The sequence below is a fragment of the Pongo pygmaeus genome, chromosome 15 (assembly GCF_028885625.2).
Source record: "Pongo pygmaeus isolate AG05252 chromosome 15, NHGRI_mPonPyg2-v2.0_pri, whole genome shotgun sequence".
NCBI lineage: Eukaryota > Metazoa > Chordata > Mammalia > Primates > Hominidae > Pongo > Pongo pygmaeus.
Window position 1 is genome coordinate 68,402,040 of NC_072388.2, and position 13,687 is coordinate 68,415,726.

General features: G+C 45.1%; 1 protein-coding gene across 3 annotated transcripts in view; it reads left to right on the forward strand.

Moving 5' to 3' along the window:
* PLEKHD1 (pleckstrin homology and coiled-coil domain containing D1) overlaps nucleotides 1-13,687 on the forward strand; it is a 46,777-nt gene that overhangs the window by 15,348 nt on the left and 17,742 nt on the right. For all 3 annotated transcript variants that reach the window (XM_054447971.2, XM_054447972.2, XM_063651737.1), the window contains exons 3-6: nucleotides 318-407; nucleotides 612-688; nucleotides 1,479-1,570; nucleotides 2,569-2,621. In XM_054447971.2, coding sequence (XP_054303946.1) covers nucleotides 318-407; nucleotides 612-688; nucleotides 1,479-1,570; nucleotides 2,569-2,621 — 312 coding nt within the window. The remainder of the gene's footprint in view (nucleotides 1-317; nucleotides 408-611; nucleotides 689-1,478; nucleotides 1,571-2,568; nucleotides 2,622-13,687) is intronic.

Below are 13,687 nucleotides of genomic sequence, written 5' to 3' on the forward strand. Positions count from 1 at the left end.
CAGGGCTTGCATCTTGTGAGGGGAGGGGACTGCGCTCTTGCTCTGGCCTAGCAGAGAGTCTGGAGAGCAAATCCTCTTGGGGCAAAAGACCCCCTGCCCCTGTCCTGGGCTGGACCCTCACCCTCCTGTGCCCCAGACCCTGCCCCAGCCCTTCCTCTTCTCTCTGAACGTCAGTTCTGGCCTCTGTCCCATGGCTCCAGGGTCTAGCTTCCATCCTGGGCCACTTGGCAGGACCTGGCTTTGTCCAGGGGCCCCCAGAACCCCTGAGTGACCCCAGTTGGGTGGGGTGGGGGCTGCCTGTTCTGGTTCTTTCTCAGGGCGTCATCCCTCTGGGGGGCTGCCTGGTGGAGCCCAAGGAAGAGCCTAGCATGCCCTATGCCATGAAGATCTCCCACCAGGACTTCCATGTGAGTAAAGCTCTTCCCTCAGCCTGGGCTCCGCAGGACCAGACCAGCCTCTCAGGCCTCTTCAGAACAAACACCCCATGTCCTGGCCTGGGAGAGGGACATCAGCACCCAGGGATGTGGGGTGGGTGACAAGGCAGAGCTGGGCCTCCATCACCCTCAGCGTGGCTGCCTCTCAGGCACACGCATGGCTCCTCTTCCTGGCAGGGGAACATCTTGCTTGCTGCTGAGTCGGAGTTTGAGCAGACCCAGTGGCTGGAGATGCTACAGGAGTCTGGGAAGGTGTAAGTGCTCACAGCCAGGAGGGCAGCTTGCAGATCCAGGACGGGGTGGGCGGGGCTGCCCCTGAACTCCCTGCCTCTCTGCTGGGATCCTGGTGGGCACAGGGCCAGGGCTGTGGGAGATGGCTAGGGTGGGTGAGAGGAGACAGGCCAGGTTTTAGAGCATCTGTGAGGGGTCCCCTGAGTGAGCTTGGAAAGTGTCTAGGTCACAGGTGGCAGGTGTGGGTACTATTTGTCTCCAACTCTTGGGAGTTGTATTTGATGCCTCTTGACACCCATCTCACCTCCCCAGGCCCATAATTAATTCTAGCAAGGACTAGAGCTGGTGCTTTGTAAATTAGGGTCAAGATCACAGAAATCTCCAGCCAACCTAGTCCATTTTTATGTAAACCACTGTCCTGACACCTGCCTAGTCAGGCTAGGTCATGCTTTTAGTTCAAAAAACAACACCGACTGTGTGCTCTGTGGCAGGCCTTGCGCTGGGTAGCGGACATTCAGTGACGTAAAAAAAGCCACCCAGGAAGCAATCTCCTCCCTGCTCTAAAAGTGCTGTTGGCCCAGCCCCCAGTGGCCCACTTTGCAGCCTGGGCCAGCCTCCAGCTACTGTAACTGATCCGTGCTGGTGACATGCCCAGAGCCATGGGTGCCAGAGTGAATGCAAGCTGAGATTCTGGAGGAGAAAGGGTGGGCGAGTACAAAACGTATGCCTTCTCTTTCCCCTCTACCCTTCCGTTTTAATGATTTTCTGTTTCTTCCCCTTCTCTCCTCTGTTCCATCTGCCCTCCCTCCCCAGGACCTGGAAGAATGCCCAGCTGGGAGAAGCCATGATCAAAAGCCTGGAGGCCCAGGGGCTGCAGTTGGCTAAGGAAAAGCAGGAGTATTTAGGTTGGCTGGAGGGGTGGTTCCCTAATGGTAGCAGCACTTGGGGACCAGGGGCTATAGCCAGGGGCTTGGTAAAGGACCCAATAGGGATGAGGGTCTCTCAGGTGGGGCTATGAGGGGACAGACCAGTTCGGCACCTGGAGGGCTTCCTGGTATAGTACGCATCCTTTTGGCCAGCATGACTGAAGGCAGGAGCGTCTGGTGGTTAAGAGCCTGGGCTCTGGATCCAGCTTCATCACTTGTCACCCATCTCAGCTATGTATATCTTTAGGCAGCTCAGCTCTCTAAGCCTCAATTTCCTCATCCTTAAAATCGAGTTAAAAATAGTCTCTAGCTTTTAGAGGATTGGGTTAAATGAGAAAATGTCTGTAAGTTCTTGAGCGAGACATGCAGTAAGGGCTCCATAAGTGGAGTTGATGTTGTTATCCTATCCTGGGTCCCCAGGGCCTGGCTTGTCCCCAGTACCCTTGCCCCAGGCCATTTTAAACCTTGCCACAGCGTTCCAGGCCTTGGGCCCCTGACTCGTTGGTAAACATGCACTGTTTGGGAGAGAAGATGAGACTGAGGGTTTGCCTTCAGCCTAGGACCCTCTCCCCTCTGTCTGCTTAGACACTTGGGGCCCCAGCACTGGCTCCCCTATGCCTGCTTCAGAACCTCCTAGGTTCTGCCCTCCCTACTAGCCAGACGTTAGTGCAGGTGGAAGGTGAGTGTGGGACTAGCCTAGGTGCAGCAGGCCTGGGGGGATGCAGAGACTCCGTTGAACTTCCAACAATGAGGCCCCTCATAACCCTAGGAAGAGAAAAAGCAGGATGATGATGGGGAAGGAGGGTGGCAGCTTCCATCACCAGGAGCTGGCCCACCCTCTGGCTGGCAGGGCTGCAGGCCCCTTCCTTGGGAGATGCTGGGGGTGACAGCGACCACCTTAGGCACCAGCTCCCTCAAGACCTCAGAGCACTTTCCTGATTGTGTGTGCATGTGTGTGTGTGTGCTTGTTTTGGCAGACAAACTGATGGAAGAGACCGAAGAACTCTGCCTTCAGAGGGAGCAGAGAGAGGTAAGTGCACACCAAGGGGCCCTCAGCAGCCGTGGTGTAATGGCTCACGTTTCTAGCATTAGGGAATGATGCAGGGGAGCTCGGTGCACAGAGGACTTGCTAGAAGATCAGATGGGGCAGGGCGGGGAGGCCAAATGGGATCACAGTGCTTGCTTGGGACTTGCTGTGGCTTGTTGTTAAGAAGTGTCTTTCTCCTTACCAACCCCTGGAAGTAAAGTGAAAAGGGTGGGTGATGACCTTCTAGAGAAAGAGCCATCCAAAATGTCATCAGCTGCATCAGTTGGTAATGAGCTGCTTGTCAATAATGTTCATGGGAGCTATAATGCCCTCTGTTATCCATAGAGGGCTATCTGGCACCTGAGGGTGATTGGGCTTGATGATCTCAGAAGTTCCTTCATTCTCTGAATGTCAAAAGTCCAGAACAGGCTAAGCACTGGCTTGAGGCAGCCTAGAGGGTAAAGGAGACTCTTGCCTTGTCTGAAGGTGGGGAGCCACCGAAGCCCTCTTCTTCATTTAGAATCTCTGTGCAGGCTGGGCGCAGTGGCTCATGCCTGTAATCCCAGCACTGTGGGAGGCCAAGGCGGGCGGATCACCTGAGGTCAGGAATTCAAGACCAGCCTGGCCAACATGGTGAAACCCCGTCTCTACTAAAAGTACAAAAATAAGCCGGGCATGGAAGTGCGTGCTTATAGTCCCAGCTTTTCGGGCAGCTGAGGCAGGAGAATCGCTTGAACCCAGGAGGCGGAGGTTGCAGTGAGCTGAGATTGTGCCATTGCATTTCAGCCTGGGCACAGAACGAGACTCCGTCTCAAAAAAAAAAAAAAAAAAAAAAAAAAAAAAAAAAAAAAAAAAATCTCAGTGCAGCACTGGGCCTTGCCTGTTCTGAGGAGTCATTACCACATCTGAAGGGCAGGGGGCGGTAGTGGTTAGTACCGGGGATTCTGGAGCCAAGCTGCCTGTGTTTGTATTTGACCTTCACTATTTCTAGCTTTGTGACCTCAAACAAGTTATTTAACTTCTCCAAATCTTCTTATCTGAAAAATGCAGATGATAATAGAATCCATCTTAGGGATGTTGTGAGGATTTAGTGAGATGTTACATATAAAGTGTTTGGCACATAGTACATGCTTAACGAATATCTGTGTTTGTTAGCATTATGATCGTATTATTAATATAGGCCCATGCTGCAGGTGAACTGTCTGAGGCCTGAAGTGGCAGAGTGGCTTGACCAGAGCAGCCTGCAGAGGGAGGGCCTGATTTAGTCCACTTCTCTTTGCCTAGTCACTTGTCCTTGTCCTCTCCCAGGCAAGTCAAAGAGCAGGGGCTATCAGCCTTGGCTCAGACCCTCTGACTTAACTCTTAGGAAGTCCTCAGTTTTCCCAGCCACCCCTCACTGGGCTCTGAAACAGGCCATATCATCAAAAAGCATCATGTCCCCTTTGCACCCCAAATATTCCCAGGGCCTGGCACAGCTCCTGGCCCAAGATGAGTTCTCGATAAATGTTTGTGGAATGAATTAGTAAATGAATGGGATTGATTTTTTGCAACTTTCCTTCTTGATTTTAATCCAACAGGACTATCCACCCTCATTTTTCTTCTTCTAAAATTGTATTGGTTATTGTTGCTCATTTATCCTCCCAGCTGGACTTCAGAATCATTTTGTTGATTAAAGAGAAAATAAAAAAAGAATGGGGATTTGCATTTGGATGGCATGGATTTGAGGATTGGCATCATAATGGCAACGAGTCTTCTTCCATCACCCAGAGTTGGTCCTCTGTGTCTCCAGGCTCTCCTCTAGGTCCTATGTTAGGGTTTTGGCATTTTCTGCATACAATTGTATACATTTCAAGAGAGGCTTATGTATTGTCAGCAAATTAAAAACAGGTGCCAAGGGATGGGATGGAGTGGCAGACACAGCCACTGGCAGGGAGAGGGACAGACTTATCCATCAGAGAGGCTAAATCTGGGGCAGCAGTTGGCAGGAGGAAAATTTAGACACTCTATCTAGGTCTTTAGCCAGGAAATTAGGACAGCGGAGACCCACTGCCCACAGGCCTCCCTTAATGCCATAGCACAAGGAAGGAAGGAGGGAGGCCTGTCAGCTGTGAACTCCCTGGCTTTCTGGTATAAAATGTGAATGAGACTCAGGCCCAGCTGGTACCCATCATGAAGGCTGTTCTGGGCAGGGAGAGAACTGTGCCTCAGTTCTCATTTTTTGTCAGCTGCATGCTCTAGATCTGGAATAGAGCTCAGGTTCTAGTCTTTGCCACTGAGTCATTCGGTCAAAGTTTCTTCTTCCTTAACTTTCTCAAGCATAGGATGGTTCCGCCTGTCTCCTGCACTTTTCCCATCTGCACTCAGGTCAGAGATTGTCTGGGTGTGCCTTGAGCCGCTGAGGCAATTGATGTAATGGCCCAGTGATAAGATGAAGGTTCTCATGCTGATTGCTGTGGTCTCTTTGAGACAGCCTGGCCTAAAGAAAGACTGAAGATATGGAACCAGGAGACCTGGATTGGAGTCTTAACTCTATCACTGACTGTGTGATATTAGGCAGGTCAGTTGCCCTCTCTGAGCTTCAATTTCCCCCCATCTGGGATGTCTGATTAGAGTTATGCTGGCTGCCGCCTACTTCTAGGGTTGCTGCGAGGCTCAATGAAGTAGAACATGGGGAAGGGATTTGTGAACTGGAAAGGCCCTTGTGCACTGTGTGATGTACAGTCCCGACATCCTCCATGCAGCAGAAAAGGCCTGGGACTCTGGGGGAATGAGCAGAGCGTGCAGGGGGAACCCTCCTGACTCATCTTCCCAGAGCCAGAAGTCCATGCCCTTCCCTGGGTTCCTGGTCTTTGGCTTCCTCTGGCCTTATCCCTCTCACCGCTGGAGGAGGGCAGCCTGCCTACCTTTCCCCTTCTGACTGAGCTGTGAGAGCTCAGCCATGCATATGAGCAGGTGCAGGGGAAAAATCCGAAATGCCCAGGGTAGGGCAGGGTTTCTGGCAAGGTTCTTGCCACCTGGAGTGCTCGCAGTCAGAGTACAGACTCTTAGAGTTGGTAAAAATGTGCCACTACAACTGAAGCTCTTTGTCAACCTTTCTGGTGGACATTGTTCCTGGTTCTGTGAAGAATGACTTACTACCTCCAGAGGTGTCCTTTGCATGATTTCTCAGTTATTTGAAAGCTCTTCCTTTCATTGAGCTGAAATGTGCCTTCTAGTGACTTTTTCTCACCTTTATACTCCTGCAACTTAAGTCAGACCCAAGATTCAGCAGAACACACGATATAGTAGAGAAAGGTTTGAATTGTGGCAGGGCTTAGCAGGCAACTCAGTCTATAATGGGGCTGCTACAAACACTCAAGCCATGCTGGGCTTCAGGAACAGAAAGTTCTGGCTGCTCCAGGTTTATAAGTGGTAACTTCCACTCTTATCAGCACTCTCAGGCTACACTTGGACACTAGCTTCCTTTAAGAAACATACAGGTGAAATGAAAAGTGGAAAAGAAATGAGCAAGGAAGTGAGAATTTCTCTTTCCTTAATAAACTTTATTTTTTGGAGCAGTTTAGATTCACAGCAAAACTACGCGGCAAATACAGAGATTTTCCACATAACACTTGTTCCCTGACAGGGTTCCCCACTGTCAATATCCAGCACCACAGTGATACATTTGTTACAATGAGTCAGCATTGACACCCTGTCACCCAAATTTCATAGCATACGTTAGGGTTCACTCTTGGTGTTGTTCATTCTATGGATTTTGGCAAACATATAACAACATGTATCCACCACTGTAGTATCATACACAATAGTTTCACTACCCTAAAAATGCTCTTTTCACTGCCCTAAAAATCCTGGCAACTGCAGTTTTTTGTTTTTTTGGTTTTTTTTAAGACAGAGTCTTGCCCTGTTGCCCATGCGGGAGTGCAGTGGCGCGATCACGGCTCACTGCAACCTCTGCCTCCTGGATTCAAGCGATTCTCCTGCCTCTGCCTCCCGAGTAGCTGGAACTACAGGCGTGTGCCACCATGCCTGGCTAATTTTTTGTATTTTTAGAAGAAACAGGGCTTCACCGTGTTAGCCAGGATGGTCTCAAACTCCTGACCTCGTGATCCCCCTGCCTCGGCCTCCCAAAGTGCGGGCTTACAGGCATGAGCCACCGCACCCAGCCACTGCTGATCTTTTTACTGTGTCCATAGTTTTGCCTTTTCCAGAATGTCATATAATTGGAGTCATATGGTATGTAGCTTTTTTAGATTGGCTTCTTTCACTTAGTAATGTGCATTCAGGTTTCCTCCGTGTCTTTTTATGGCTTGATAGCTCATTTCTTTTTAGTGCTGAATGATATTACATTATCCGCATGTCTTACAGTTTGTTTATCCATCTCCCTACTTAAGGACATCTTGGTTGCCTCCAAGTTTTGACAATTATGAATAAAATTGCTATAAACATCCATGTGCATGTTTTTGTGTGGACATAAATTTTCAGTTTATTTGGAAAAGTAATAAGGAGTGTGATTGTTGGATTGCATGGTGAAAATATGTTCAGTTTTGTAAGAAGTTGCCAAACTGTCTTCCAAAGTAGCTGTACCATTTTGTATTTGCAGTAGCAATGAATGAGAGTTCCTGTTGCTCCACATCCTTGCCAGCATTTGGTGTTGTCAGGGATTTGAATTTTGGCTATTTTATTTTTTATTTCAATTTTTAGTTTTTGAGACAGAGTCTTGCTCTGTTGCCCAGACTGGAGTGCAGTGAGTGCAGCTCACTGCAGCCTTGACTTCCTGGGTTTAAGAGATGAGTTCATGTCCTTTGTAGGGACATGGATGAAATTGGAAATCATCATTCTCAGCAAACTATCGCAAGGACAAAAAACCAAACACCGCATGTTCTCACTCATAGATGGGAATTGAACAATGAGAACACATGGACACAGGAAGGGGAACATCACACTCTGGGGACTGTTGTGGGGTGGAGGGAGAGGGGAGGATCGCATTAGGAGATATACCTAATGCTAAATGACGAGTTAATGGGTGCAGCACACCAGCATGGCACATGTATACATATGTAACTAACCTGCACATTGTGCACATGTACCCTAAAACTTAAAGTATAATAATAATAATTAAAAAAAAAAAAAAAAGAGATCCTCTCGCCTCAGCCTCCTGAGTAGCTGGGAACTACAGGCGCACTCCAGCACACTTGGCTAAATTTTTTTATTATTATTTTTATACAGACGGGGTCTCCTTATGTTGAACTCCTGAGATCAAGTGATCTCCCCTCTTGGCCTCCTAAAGTGCGGGGATTACAGGCACAGCCACTGTGCCTGGCTGATTTTGGCCATTTTCATGAGTTAGCTCATTGTTATTTTAATTTGCAATTACCTAATCATATATGATGTTGGACATCCATTTATATGTTTATTTGCCATCTTTAAAATTTTTATTTATTTTTTTAGGCCAGGCGTGGTGGCTCACGCCTGTAATCCCAGAACTTTGGGAAGCTGAGGCAGGCGGATCATGAGGTGAGGAGTTCGAGACCAGCCTGGCCAACATGGTGAAACGCTGTCTCTACTGAAAATACAAAAATTAGCCGGGCATGGTGGTGTGCTCCTGTAATCCCAGCTACTCGGGAGGCTGAGGCAGGAGAATTGCTTGAACCCGGGAGGCAGAGGTTACAGTGAGCCGAGATTGTGCCACAGCACTCCAGCCTGGGTGACAGAGCAAGACTCCATCTTAAAAAAAAAAAAAAATTATTTTTGAGTCAGGGTCCCACACTGTCATCCAGGCTGAGTGCAGTGGTGTGATCACAGTTAACTGCAGTCTCCCAGGCTAAAGTGATCCACCTGCCTCAGCCTCCCAAGTAGCTGGGACTACAGGCATGCACCACCATGCACGGCTAATTTTTTATTTTTTATTGTTGCCTGCCACGATCCCTGGTGGACTGAACAAAGGGGGGCAAACACGGGAATAAAAGACAAGAGACAAAAGAGTATATTTGGAAGAAGGGGTCGGGAGCACCTTGCGGACAAGTGCCCTGAGCTTTACACAGCCCTCCATATTTATTAGGCAAAAGAGATAGCAAAGTGGGGGTAATTATCGGGTAATTGTTAGTTGACTGTTGGTTCACAGCAGGCTTGGGAGACTGCATCCTTTGAGCAATAGGTGCTAGATTTCTCAACAGATAACTTCAAGGAGCCCAGCTCCAGGGAGTGATGGCCCTCAGCAAGCCTTTTGGTGGCAGGCGTGGTGTAAGTTTGCTCACATCCTACATTCATGATAAAAAGTTTACTGTTCGATCATACAGCCTCCAGTGGAATGCTGAGTTGGTCACGATCCCTTTGGCCTTTTCGGCTCCCAACATTTTATAGAGATGGGGTCTTGCTCTATTGCCCAGGCTGGTCTTGAATTCCTGAACACAAGTGATCCTCCCACTATGGCCTCCCAGAATGCTGGGATTACAGATGTGAGCCACTGTGCCTGGCCTGCCATCTTTATATCTTCTTTGCTAAGATGTCTGGGTCTTTTGCCCATTTTTTTTATTGTTGAGCTTTATGAGTTCTTTGTATATTTTGCATAACAGTCCTTTATTAGATGTGTCTGGGAATGTTATCTCCTAGTTTGTGACTTGTTTTCTCATTCTCTTGATGTCATTCACAGGGCATAAAATTTTAATTTTAATGAAATCCATCTTATCAATTTTTCCTTCAAAGATCATGCCTTTTGTGTTATGTCTAAAAAAGTCAGTACTGTAGATTTTCATCACCTTGATACAAATCTTTTTGTAGATATCACCTAGGTTGTCTCCTATGTTATCTTCTAGGAGTTTTATACTTTTGTGTTTTGCATTTAGCTCTATGATCCATTGTGATTTATTTTTTGTGAAAAGTGTTTAAGGTCTGTGTATAGATTCTTTTTTTTTCTTTTGCATGTGGCTGTCCAGTTGTTCAAGTACCATATGTTGAAAAGACTATCTTAGGCCGGGCACGGTGGCTCATGCCTGTAATCTCAGCACTTTGGGAGGTCGAGGTGGGTGGATCACCTGAGGTCAGGAGTTCGAAACCAGCCTAGCTAACATGGTGAAACCCTGCCTCTACTAAAAATATAAAAATTAGCCAGGCATGGTGGTGCATGCCTGTAATTCCAGCTACTCAGGAGGCTGAGGCAGGAGAATCACTTGAACCCGGGAGGCAGAGGTTGCAGTGAGCCAAGATCACACCACTGCACCCCAGCATGGGATACAGAGTGAGACTCCACCTCAAAAAAAAAAAAAAGACTATCTTTTGCAATACTATTGTACTGCCTTTGCTCCATTGTCAGAGTTGAATTGACTATATTTATGTTAGTATGTTTCCGAGCTCTCTATTCTGTTCTATTTATATGTTTATTTTTTCATCAATACCACAATGTCTTGATTGCTGTAGCTTTATAGTAAGTCTTAAAGTTGGGTAGTGTCAGTCTTTCAGTTTTCTCCTTCAATATCGAGTTGGCTATTATGGGTCTTTTGCCTCTCCATGTAAACTTTAGAATCAATTTGTCAGTTTCCACAAAACAACATGCTGGGATTTTAATTGAGATTGTATTGAATATATAGATCAAGTTGGGAAATGATATCTTGCAAATATTGAATCATCCTATTTATGAACATGGAATATCCCTTCATTTTAGTTCTTTGATATCTTTTATTACGTTTTGTAGTTTTCTACGTATAGATTTTGTACATTATTTTTAGATTTATACCTAAGTATTTCATTTTGGAGGGTGCTAATGTCAATGGTAATGTGTTGTTAAATTTCAAATTTCCACTGCACTCCAGCTGGGTGACAGAGCAAGACCCTATCTTCAAAAGAAAAAAAATCTCAAATTCCACCTTTTTATTGCCAGTATATAGGAAAATAATTGACTTTGTACATTAATCTTGTATCCTACAATCTTGCTACAATTGCTTATTAATTCCAGGAATTTTTTTGGTCAATTCTTCCAGATTTTCTATATAGACAATCATGTCATCTGTGAACAGAGACAGTATTATTTCTTTCTTTGTAATCTGTATACCTTCTATTTCCTTTTCTTGTCTGATTGCATTAGTTAGGACTTCCAGTACAATGTTGAGAAGCACTGGTGAGAAGGACATCCTCATCTTCTTCCTTTGTGATCTTATCACAGGCAAGCTTCTAGTTTCTCACCATTTAGTATGATGTTAGCTGTAGGTTTTTGTAGATGTTCTCTGTCACATTGAGGAAGTTCCCCTCTATTACTAGTTTGTTGAGAGTTTTCATCACCAATTGGTGTTGGATTTTGTCAAATGCTTTTACCATGTGATTTTTTTTCTCTTCTTTAGCCTGTTGATGTGAAGGATTATATTAATTGATTTTCAAATATTGAACCAGCCTTGTATACTTGGGAATAAATTCCACTTAGTTGTGATGTATTATTCGTTTGGATTTGGTTTTCTTTGTTTTGTTTGTTTGTTTGTTTTGAAACAGAGTTTCAGTCTTGTTGTCCAGGCTAGAGTTGCAGTAGTGCGATCTTGGCTCACTGTTACCTCTGCCTCCTGGGTTCAAGCGATTCTCCTGCCTCAGCCTCCCAAGTAGCTGGGATTACAGGTATATGCCACCATGCCCTGCTAATTTTGTATTTTTAGTAGAGATGGAGTTTCATCATGTTGGTCAGGCTGGTTTCAAACTCCTGACCTCAGATAATCCACCAGCCTCGGCCTCCCAAAGTGCTGGGATTACAGGCATGAGCCACCTCACCCAGACCGTTGTTGGATTTGATTTGTTAATATTTTGTTGAAAATTTTTGCATCTGTGTTCATGAAAGATATTGGTCTGTATTTTTCTTTTTCTCCTTTTCTTTTTTTTTATTTTTTTGAGACAGAGTCTTGCTCTATCACCCAGGCTGGAGTGCAGTGGCACCATCTCAACTCACTGCAACCTCCTCCTCCCAGGTTCAAGGGATCCTCATGCCTTAGTCTCCCAAGTAGCTGGGATTAAAGGTGTGCACCACCATACCTGGCTAATTTTTGTATTTTTTATTAGAGACATGGTTTTGCCATGTTGGTCAGGCTGGTCTCAAACTCCTGGCCTCAAGTGATCTGCCTGCCTTGGCCTCCCAAAGTGCTGGGATTACAGGTATGACCCACTGTGCCTGGCCAGTCTGTAGTTTTCTTATAATGTCTCTATTAGGTTTTGGTAAGGTTATTCTAGCCTCATCGAATGGATTAGGAAATATTCCCTTGGCTTCTATCTTGAGAAAAAAAGATTGTAGATAATTGGTATGGTTTCTTAAATGTTTGGTATAATTCATCAGTGAGCCCCTCTGGGCCTGGTGCTTTCTGTTTTGGAAGGGTATTAATTATTGATTCAATTTATTGAATAGATATAGGCCTATTCAAATTGTCTGTTTCTTCTTGTGTAAGTTTTGACAGATTGTATCTTTCAAGGAGTTGGTCCATTTCATCTGAGTTATCAAATTTATTGGCATAGAGTTATTCATCATAGTTCTTTATTATCCTTTTAATGTCTGTGGTATCTGTAGTTATGTTCCCTCTTTCGTTTCTGATATTAATAATTTCTGTCTCCTTTCTTTTTACTTAGCCTGGCTAGAGTCTTATGAATTTTATTTATCTTTTCAAAGAACTGGCTTTTGATTTTGTTGATTTTCTCTGTTGATTTCCTGTTTTCAGTTTCATTGATTTCTGCTCTATGTTTTATTTCTTTTTTTCTGCTTACCTTTGATTTAATTTTCTCTTTTTTTTTTCTAGTTTCCTAATGTGGAAGCTTAGATTATTGATTTTAGATATTTCTTCTTTTCTAATATATTAATTTGATGCTATGCATTTCTCTCAAAGCACTGCTTTTGTTACATTCCACAAATTTTGATGAGTAGTATTTTCATTTAGTTCAAAGTATCTTTAGATTTCTCTTGATATTTCTTCTTTGACACGTGTTATTTAGAAATGTGTTTTTTAATCTTCAAGTATTTTGTGGATTTTCCAGTTAACTTTCTGTTGTTGATTTCTAGCACAATTCCACTTTGGTTTAGGAGCAGACATTACATGATTTCTATTCTTTTATATTTGTGGTATGGGCACAGTGGTGCATGCCTGTAATCCCAGCACTTTGGGAAGCCAAGGCAGGAGGATTGCTTCAGGCCAGGAGTTTCTGGCAAGCCTGGGCAACACAGCAAGACCCAATCTCTACCAAAAAAAAAAAAAAAAAAAGAGAGAGAGAAAGAAAAAAGAAAAAAATTCACCAGGGATAGTGGCATATGCCTGTAGTCTTCTCCACTCAGGAGGTTGAGGCAGGAGGATTACTTGAACCCAGGAGTTACAATGAGCTATGACTGTACCACTGCACTTCAGCCTGGGTGACAGCAAGACCCTGGGCATGGTGGTGCATGCCTGTAATCCTAGCTACTCAGGAGGCTGAGGCAGGAGAACCACTTGAACCCAGGAGGAGGAGGTTGCAGTGAGCCAAGATGGCACCACTGTACTCCAGCCTGGGTGGCAGAGGAAGACTCCATCTCAAAAATAAAATAAAATAAATAAAAATAAAAATAAAAGAGTTGAATTGAGTAAACGAAAGATTCGCGAATCAGGCAGCCCTCAGAATCACAGCAGATTGACAGAGACTCCAGAGGTGCCTGTGATCAGAACAAATTTATAGACAAAAAAGGTAAAGTGACATACAGGAATCGGAAGTGAGGTACAGAAGCAGCAAGATTGGTTACAGCTTGGTGTTTGCCTTATTTGAACGCAGTTTGGACATTCAGCAGTCTATGAGTGGCTGAGGTGTGGCAGCTGGGATTGGCTAACGCTCAGCTATTGTTACAGGTGCATACTATTAAGTTAGGTTTTCAATTTTGTCTATTAAGCTAGGTTACAGTTCGTCTATAAGGACTCAAATATAAAAGTATGGAGTCCTTCTCAGGCCATATTTATTTTGCTTTAACACACTTATTCACTCTCCAATGCTCTTCCTTTCCTTATGTAGATATGAGTTTCTGACCTATATCATTTTCCTTCTCCCTGAGGACTTCTTTTAACATTTCTTGCAAGGCAGGTCTACTGGCAACA